At 38.4% G+C, this 10000-nt stretch overlaps 1 protein-coding gene across 1 annotated transcript; it reads right to left on the bottom strand.

Annotated features, from left to right (window-relative positions):
• Positions 1 to 1101: 1101 nt before the first annotated feature.
• On the bottom strand, positions 1102 to 6105 carry LOC143738525 (uncharacterized). Its single transcript, XM_077230509.1, has 2 exons — positions 5080 to 6105; positions 1102 to 1823 (listed from the first exon to the last, which is right to left on the bottom strand). Exons 1-2 carry the CDS (start codon positions 5689 to 5691, stop codon positions 1563 to 1565), a joined length of 873 nt encoding a protein of 290 aa, XP_077086624.1. The 5' UTR covers positions 5692 to 6105; the 3' UTR covers positions 1102 to 1562.
• Between the last annotated feature and the right edge of the window lie 3895 nt (positions 6106 to 10000).

Here is a 10000-nt window from a genome sequence, read left to right as displayed (position 1 = left end):
ACACACACACACACACACACACACGACATCATGTAGAGCCTAAATGTGTTGTGTTGATCACTTCCTCAATAAAACTGTTGTTTGAAACTGTGTTTATGGCTGAACACACACTCTTCTTCTCTTATGACTGCAGTTTATCATGAATTGAAACACTGATTGATCAATACAAAAAAAACCTGAATTTCTGAGATTGTAACTGTACAGGATTCATTAAAATAAAGTTGCAACATGAGGTCACATGACTATAGTGAACGTCTATGCATACGGTTTCGCAATACGGTTTTTATAAATAGCACTGTGTGTGTATTGCACAGTATTCAGTGATAAATGAGATCATCAGTTGATCTGAATGTATAGATTTGGGGCACATGAACTCTGAGAATAAAAATAATACCAATCCTGGTAACACTTTACACTAAGGTTCATTAGTTAACATTAATTAATGTAATTTACTAACATGAAATCACCATGAACAATCCATTTGTTACTGTATTTGTTAATCTTTGTTAACGTTAGTTAATAATAATACAGCTGTTCATTGTTTGTTCATGTTAGTTCACAGTGCATTGACTAATGTTAACAAGATTTTAATACAGTATTAGTAAATGTTGAAATTAACATTAACAACGATTAATAAATGCTGTATACGTGCAGGTCTTTATGTTAACTGATGTTAACTGGTGAACCTTATTGTAAAGTGTTACCTTCTAGCAAAATATTCTTTTTGAATATATTTTTTTGAGTAAAACAATTCTTTTTGAGTATTATAGTTTGATTTAGTTAAGCTCCCTGCTTCTTAGATGTAAAAAATGCTTTAAGATCAATTGACCCTTCGCAGGGAGTTTGATTGACAGGCGATCTGACCAATCATAATCCGCCATCCGCCGTTTTTGTCCAATAAAGCAGTTGATTAGTGTTGGAGGATTTGAACTTGAGAAACGGAGTGTACTGACGTCTTTCCGGGGTTAAAACAGCATTCCTTCTGATGTTCATTCATGTTTATTTGATGCTATAAACTGACTATAAGGACGAGATGATCGGTTCACGAGTCGCTTTAACTGAGGCTCTAGCGATCTGTCAGACACATTAAAGAGACAAAAAACGGTATTGTTTAAATTTATTTGAAAAAATGGCCAAATTTGAAAGTTGAGACTTTGTTTGATATCAAAAGTAAGCTGGTGTGTCCTGTCTCAGTGTGTGTCAGTGTGTGTCAGTGTGTGTCAGTGTCCTCTCTGATCTGCGATGTATTTTTCACTGCGTGAGAACCATGGACTATAAAAAATAGGTGAGAACATGATGTAGCGTGAGAGGGGCGTGGCTTGTCGGACATAGCAACAGTAACTAAAGGGGGCGGGTCTTTGCGAACGGTCAAATGATTATCTGAATTTATACCATTTTGAAAAGAGAAGGCACATGATCTCAGAGAATAGAAATAATCACACAATTCCTGTATCTCGAGAGCCGTTGGTGAATCTGCATCTCTCAGAACTGGTAAACAACTGTAGAGTGTGTGTGTCACGTGTTCCTCAGGTAACTGTAGAGTGTGTGTCTGTGTGTGTGTGTCACGTGTTCCTCAGGTAACTGTAGAGCGCTTGCAGGCCTCCGTCCAGAACCTCTTTGATGGGTTTCAGCAGGGGATTGTGGACGATGTGAAGGCCTTTATCCAGGGGATGACACGCTAACTTCTCCAGGCGTCTCAGCCGGTGCATCTCCGCAGGAACGCTCTGGATGTCGTTGAAATCCACATTCAGGAGCTCCAGCTTGGTCAGACGGCAGAGCATCTTGGGAAGCGAGTGGATACAGTTTCCCTCTACGATGAGGATCTTTAAAGGGAATATTTAATGAAAATCAGACTTTTTCCGTGTTTAAGTGCTATAATCGGGTGCTAATAACCCGGAGAACGTGAAAAGTGAAACCCAGTTTGTTTTGGTGAGCCTTTCTCTGCAAGCATGTCAAAAAATAAATCAGATTTCGCAGATTTCCTTCTGATGTATGAAGAGGATCTTATTATAATATTACCGGCCCTTAATCTGCACGTTTATAATATTACCATTTTTTAATCTGCACGTTTATAATATTACCGGCTCTTAATCTGCACGTTTATAATATTACCGGCTCTTAATCTGCACGTTTATAATATTACCGCCTCTTAATCTGCACGTTTATAATATTACCGGCCCTTAATCTGCACGTTTATAATATTACCGGCCCTTAATCTGCACGTTTATAATATTACCGACCCTTAATCTGCACGTTTATAATATTACCGGCTCTTAATCTGCACGTTTATAATATTACCGGCCCTTAATCTGCACGTTTATAATATTACCGGCCCTTAATCTGCACGTTTATAATATTACCGGCTCTTAATCTGCACGTTTATAATATTACCGGCTCTTAATCTGCACGTTTATAATATTACCGACCCTTAATCTGCACGTTTATAATATTACCGGCTCTTAATCTGCACGTTTATAATATTACCGGCTCTTAATCTGCACGTTTATAATATTACCGGCTCTTAATCTGCACGTTTATAATATTACCGGCCTTTAATCTGCACGTTTATAATATTACCATCTTTTAATATGCACGTTTATAATATTACCAGCTCTTAATCTGCACGTTTATAATATTACCGGCCCTTAATCTGCACGTTTATAATATTACCGGCCTTTAATCTGCATGTTTATAATATTACCGGCCCTTAATCTGCACGTTTATAATATTACCGGCTCTTAATCTGCACGTTTATAATATTACCGGCCCTTAATCTGCACGTTTATAATATTACCGGCTCTTAATGCACGTTTATAATATTACCGGCCCTTAATCTGCACGTTTATAATATTACCGGCCTTTAATCTGCATGTTTATAATATTACCGGCTCTTAATCTGCACGTTTATAATATTACCGGCTCTTAATCTGCACGTTTATAATATTACCGGCTCTTAATCTGCACGTTTATAATATTACCGGCTCTTAATCTGCACGTTTATAATATTACCGGCCCTTAATCTGCACGTTTATAATATTACCAGCTCTTAATCTGCACGTTTATAATATTACCGGCCCTTAATCTGCACGTTTATAATATTACCGGCCTTTAATCTGCATGTTTATAATATTACCGGCTCTTAATCTGCACGTTTATAATATTACCGGCTCTTAATCTGCACGTTTATAATATTACCGGCTCTTAATCTGCACGTTTATAATATTACCATCTTTTAATATGCACGTTTATAATATTACCAGCTCTTAATCTGCACGTTTATAATATTACCGGCCCTTAATCGGCTCGTTTATAATATTACCGGCTCTTAATCTGCACGTTTATAATATCACCGGCCCTTAATCGGCTCGTTTATAATATTACCGGCTCTTAATCTGCACGTTTATAATATTACCGGCCCTTAATCTGCACGTTTATAATATTACCGGCCCTTAATCTGCACGTTTATAATATTACCGGCCCTTAATCTGCACGTTTATAATATTACCGGCCCTTAATCTGCATGTTTATAATATTACCGGCCCTTAATCTGCACGTTTATAATATTACCGGCCCTTAATCTGCATGTTTATAATATTACCGGCTCTTAATCTGCACGTTTATAATATTACCGGCCCTTAATCTGCACGTTTATAATATTACCGGCCATTAATCTGCACGTTCATAATATTACCGACTCTTAATCTTCACGTTTATAATATTACCGGCCCTTAATCTTCACGTTTATAATATTACCGGCCATTAATCTGCACGTTCATAATATTACCGACTCTTAATCTTCACGTTTATAATATTACCGGCTCTTAATCTGCACGTTTATAATATTACCGGCCATTAATCTGCACGTTCATAATATTACCGACTCTTAATCTTCACGTTTATAATATTACCGGCCCTTAATCTGCACGTTTATAATATTACCGGCCATTAATCTGCACGTTCATAATATTACCGGCTCTTAATCTGCACGTTTATAATATTACCGGCTCTTAATCTGCACGTTTATAATATTACCGGCCCTTAATCTGCACGTTTATAATATTACCGGCCCTTAATCTGCACGTTTATAATATTACCGGCTCTTAATCTGCACGTTTATAATATTACCGGCTCTTAATCTGCATGTTTATAATATTACCGGCCCTTAATCTGCACGTTTATAATATTACCGGCCCTTAATCTGCACGTTTATAATATTACCGGCCCTTAATCTGCACGTTTATAATATTACCGGCCCTTAATCTGCATGTTTATAATATTACCGGCTCTTAATCTGCACATTTATAATATTACCGGCCCTTAATCTGCACGTTTATAATATTACCGGCCCTTAATCTGCACGTTTATAATATTACCGGCCCTTAATCTGCACGTTTATAATATTACCGGCTCTTAATCTGCACGTTTATAATATTACCGGCTCTTAATCTGCACGTTTATAATATTACCGGCTCTTAATCTACACGTTTACACACACCAGCCAACATTCGGTTTCTCGAGCGACAACAGTGAACAGTTCTAACGCAATGGTAAAAGATCCAGCAAAGCCTGAAACTGTTCTGTCGTTGAGCACAGACGAGCACTGAACACTATTGACCAGAACATGTCACCGCTGTCTTATAAACACCTCAGGAACTGTGGACACTTGTGTAGAAGTTCAACATGATGATGAGATGAACAATGTAACTCCACAACAACTACATAAATGTCTCCACTAACATTCAGAAACTCTTCCTGAGTCTCTCCGTAAGGCTGCACTCGCTACTGGTTATTCTGGGATTCTGGATGAGGGAGATTGGCCTGTTTTGTTATTGCTGGAGTTTCTGAAGCCCGTGTATAAGACTCCGCCCTCTTCTGAACGGAGGCGGAGCTGCAGCTCATTTGCATTTAAAGGGACACAAACAAAAACGGCAAGTTTTTGCTCACACCCAGAAAGTGACAAATTTAACAAGCTTTAATAAATGATCTGGGGGGATTTTGAGCTGAAATTTCAGAAATTACATCTTACATATTGGTCTTTGGGTCACATACAAATTACATACAAGAGGCATAATACGTCACCTTTAAGTCGGCCAGCGCATGGATCTGATCCGCGATGTTTTCCAGTCTGTTGCAGGCCAGCTGCAGGAACACCAGGCTCTTCATGGCGTAAACACATCCGGGGATGTGATTGATGTGATTGTGGCTCAGATTGAGTTTCTTGAGTCCGTCGAGGGATGAAAGCGTTGACGGGAGGCCGGTGAGAAGATTATTAGCCAGACTTAAAACTTCCAGTTTAGTGCAGCATCCCAGTTCTTCGGGAACGTCGCTTAACCGATTCCGATACGCGAAAAGCACCTTCAGGTTTCGGAGACGCCCGATCTCAGGCGGTAAACTGGTCAGCTGGTTCCCCCACAGATTCAACACCACCAGGTTTTCCAGCGACCCCAGAGACGAGGGAATGGATCGTAGAGAGTTGAGTGACAGGTTGAGCTTCTGGAGATCCGTCAGATCCCACAGATCCTCTGGAGGATCCCGGATCCCACGGCGAGCCAGGCTGAGAACCCTGTAGCCGAAGTGTGTGGTCATGTGTTTGCGAATGCGTTCGGCGCTGGGAAGGTTTTCCTCGGGAGTCTTTCTGGCCGAATGCGTCATGTCGTCGTCTGCCGAGATCTTGGATTTCTTTCCACCCATTTCTGCACGTCCTCTTCTGGTGTGCCAGAGACTGCTCACGGCACAAACACAGTCCGGAGACACAGTGGATTGGAAACATATCTTGGCAACTCCTCCTGAGTTTCACGACCCTCTGGTCCAGTTGCTGCTGTCACTTGCGGCCGAGTGTTGGCGATAACTACCCTTGATTGTGGACAGAAAGACGAGGACAGACATTTCTGGGGTGAAATACGATGGCGTTGAACTCTCATGCCTCCCGTGACCCGAAATACAGTCAAGCATGAAATGGACAACTGTCTATGATAAAGTTAGACTCCTTTCAGGGTTAACTAACATTAAAACTCTCTCTCTCTCTCTCTCTCTCACAAACACAGACACACACACACACACACACACACTTAGACACCTTTTCTTCTCACACACACACACACACGCACACACACACACTCTCTCTCGCTCTTTCAAACACACACACACACACACACACAGACAAACACACACACTCACTCTCTCTCTCTCTCTCTCACACTCACACACACACAAACAAACACACACACTCACTCTCTCTCTCTCTCACACACACACACACACACTCACACACACACACACACATTCTCGCACTCACATACTCACACACACACACTCACACACAAACACACACACAGACACATACACTCTTTCTCACACATACACACAAACACACTCACACACTCACACACACACACACACACACTCTCGCACTCACATACTCTCACACACACTCACAGACACACACACACACACACACACACACACACACACACACACACACACTCAGACACTCTTTCTCACACACACACACACACATAAACACACTCACACACACATACTCTCACACTAACACACTAACACACACACACTGTTTCTCACACACACTAACACACTCACACACACAATATCACACACATACACACACACACACTCTCGCACTCACAGACACACACTCAGACACGCTTTCTCACACACATAAACACACTCACACACACATACCCTTACACTAACACACTCACACACACACATACACACACACACACACACACACACACACACACACACACACACTCTCTTTCTCACACACACTAACACACTCACACACACAATATCACACACATACAAAGCTAGCCTCCTTTGGGCTTACTAAAACTGAAATACTTAAACATCACTTAAACTTTACGTGCATGCATTCAGCAGACGCTTACAAGAGAGGAACAATATAATAACCGGCAAGGAACACATTAAATAAATCATGAAAGACTCCAATAAAATTTTTATTTACAACTTCCAATATTTTTTTACGGTGTAGTATATCGATGATACTAAAATAACACTGCCTGCGTCACTATAACATCTTTATCAGCACAAACGGAGGTGCTTTGACATAAACGACTGAGATATTAATAGATCAGATCCCCCCCCCCGACAGACCTGGTAGCTTGAATACACTTCTATCCTGAGCTTCAGTTCACGTATGTAAACAAACACTCAAATAGCTGGTCAGAACCAGTAGTGAAGTGTGTTATTTAAAGCTAAAGTTCAGTTGAAGCCTGTAACTTTCCTCATCTTTTCTCAGCATATTAAATAGCCACAGATGTGGATTAACGGGTTATAAATGGTGTCGTGGTTCGATATTAAGTGGGACATCTGTCGGAGGATCTTGGCTTTGTTTCTCGGCGTCTCTGCCAAATAATCAGAAATCGGCAACGTTCCACCCTGAATAGAAATGCACGAAGAGGGAAATCAGAAATGCATCTCATTCAGTGGCTAAAGTGTGTTTATTTCAAGCGGAAATCTCAAGAACTCGTATCGTCCGGATGATCCGACATTAACGGCATCAAACATGAGTTTAGTTTGTATTTCATCACCTGCTCAGACTGGCTCTCATAACGTCATCCTCAGCGTGTTAAATCCATTTAGCCAACGATAGAATGACATTAGAGAATTAAAGCATATTGAGTTTGATGATTTAAGATCAATTACAGCTGTACAGTGACAGACAGATGTTTGGAGGCTTGTTTCTGCCACTGAATAAAGAAAATCTGCAATAATTGCGAATTTATATCTCGCAATTCTGACTTTATATCTCAGAATTGTAAGAAAAAAGTCAGAATTGCGAGATATAGAGTCAGAATTGCGTGATATAGAGTAAAAATTGCGAGATATAAAGTCATAATTTCAAGTTATAAAGTAATAATGGAGAGAAAAAAAGTCATAATTGTGAGAACTTTCGAGAATTGCGAGTTTATATCTTGCAATTGCGACTTTATTTCTCAGAATTGTGAGAAAAAAGTGAGAATTGCGAGATATAGAGTCAGAATTGCGTGATATAGATTAAAAATTGCGAGATATAAAGTCATAATTTCAAGTTATAAAGTAATAATGGAGAGAAAAAAAGTCATAATTGTGAGAACTTTCGAGAATTGCGAGTTCATATCTTGCAATTGCGACTTTATATCTCAGAATTATGAGAAAAGTCAGAATTGCGAGATAAAGTCATAATTGCGACAGTCATAATTGCGTGATAAAAAGTAAAAATTGTGAGATATAAAGTCATAATTTCAAATTATAAAGTAATAATTGAGAGAAAAAAATCATAATTGCGAGAATAAAAATCAGAATTACGAGAACTTTCGAGATTTGCGAGTTTATATCTTGCAATGCGACTTTATTTCTCAGAATTGTGAGAAAAAAGTGAGAATTGCGAGATATAGAGTCAGAATTGCGTGATATAGAGTAAAAATTGCGAGATATAAAGTCATAATTTCAAGTTATAAAGTAATAATGGAGAGAAAAAAAGTCATAATTGTGAGAACTTTCGAGAATTGCGAGTTCATATCTTGCAATTGCGACTTTATATCTCAGAATTATGAGAAAAAAGTCAGAATTGCGAGATAAAGTCATAATTGCGACATAAAGTCATAATTGCGTGATATAAAGTAAAAATTGTGAGATATAAAGTCATAATTTCAAATTATAAAGTAATAATTGAGAGGAAAAAAATCATAATTGCGAGAATAAAAATCAGAATTGCGAGAACTTTCGAGAATTGCGAGTTTATATCTTGCAATTGCGACTTTATTTCTCAGAATTGCGACTTTATTTCTCAGAATTGTGAGAAAAAAGTTATAATTGCGAGATAAAGTCATAATTGCGTGATATAAAGTAAAAATTGCGAGATATAAAGTCATAATTTCAAGTTATAAAGTAATAATTGAGAGAAACAAAAGTCATAATTGCTAGAATAAAAATCAGAATTGCGAGAACTTTTGAGAATTGCGAGTTTATATCTTGCAATTGCGACTTTATTTCTCAGAATTGCGACTTTATTTCTCAGAATTGTGAGAAAAAAAGTTGCATTTATTATTATTATTTTTTTATTATTATTCAGTGGCAGAAACAAGCTTCCATACAGACCGGCTGATATTACCATTACCAAAAAAACATATTCTATGAAGGTTTTCGCTGACATGGTAATTATAAAAAAAAAGTTTTTTCTGAATGTTTAAAACTTCCTCATAAATGTGGGTCTGAAAACATCAGAGTTTCAAGAGTGTGTACAAACAGACGATTTATTTGGATTTACTTTGTAGACAAGCAACTGGGGAAAAGCCCTTACAAATATACTGATCTATCTGAAGAACACACTGAGTTTGTGTTTGTCTACAGACGGCCTAAAGCAGAAACACATGTGCCTGTAAGCAAAACATATATACAGTATTTATAATTGACGTTTGACTCTTGAAACTCTTAAAGGACATGATGAAAATCACATCTCATATGTGACCCTTCGACCTTTATCCTCCATTTACCCTAAACCTGAAGTCCAGCTGACATATAAATAAACTCTGAATATCTAACCTTCTGATTCTTTCACTTCACTCACAGACAAAGTCATTGTGAAATATTATTACTAGCAGAGCCCATCATGTTTATTTACAGACACATTTATCTCTATCACTTCCATCAAAACCATGTTAAAAGTTTACATTTAATATCTTAATGAACTGAGAAAAGCTTTTCACAACCCATTTTACTCTCATAATGTTCTTTCTGTGTGAAAACGGGATATTCGATTAGGAATTAGGTGATTTAAAAAAGTAATTTCCTCCTTCTTCAGTGACCTTTTACCCAGAGGTGTAACTGAATTCAGTTTAATATGGTTACTAACTAACTGAGAATGAGCCTTTGAGATTTGAGCATCTTGTGGAAGTCTTGCCTGTTTCATGCGGCTCTTTTAGTGTGATTTGTAAGCGCTGGTGGCAAGCGTTGCGTAATGGATGCAAGTGTTCACCAG

The sequence above is a fragment of the Siphateles boraxobius genome, unplaced genomic scaffold (genome assembly GCF_051911475.1).
Source record: "Siphateles boraxobius isolate OS27281-9 unplaced genomic scaffold, OSU_SipBor_1 147, whole genome shotgun sequence".
In the NCBI taxonomy this organism is placed as follows: Eukaryota; Metazoa; Chordata; class Actinopteri; order Cypriniformes; family Leuciscidae; genus Siphateles; species Siphateles boraxobius.
The sequence above is the reverse complement of the archived record's forward strand: the minus strand, read 5'-3'. Positions and strand labels throughout refer to the sequence as shown.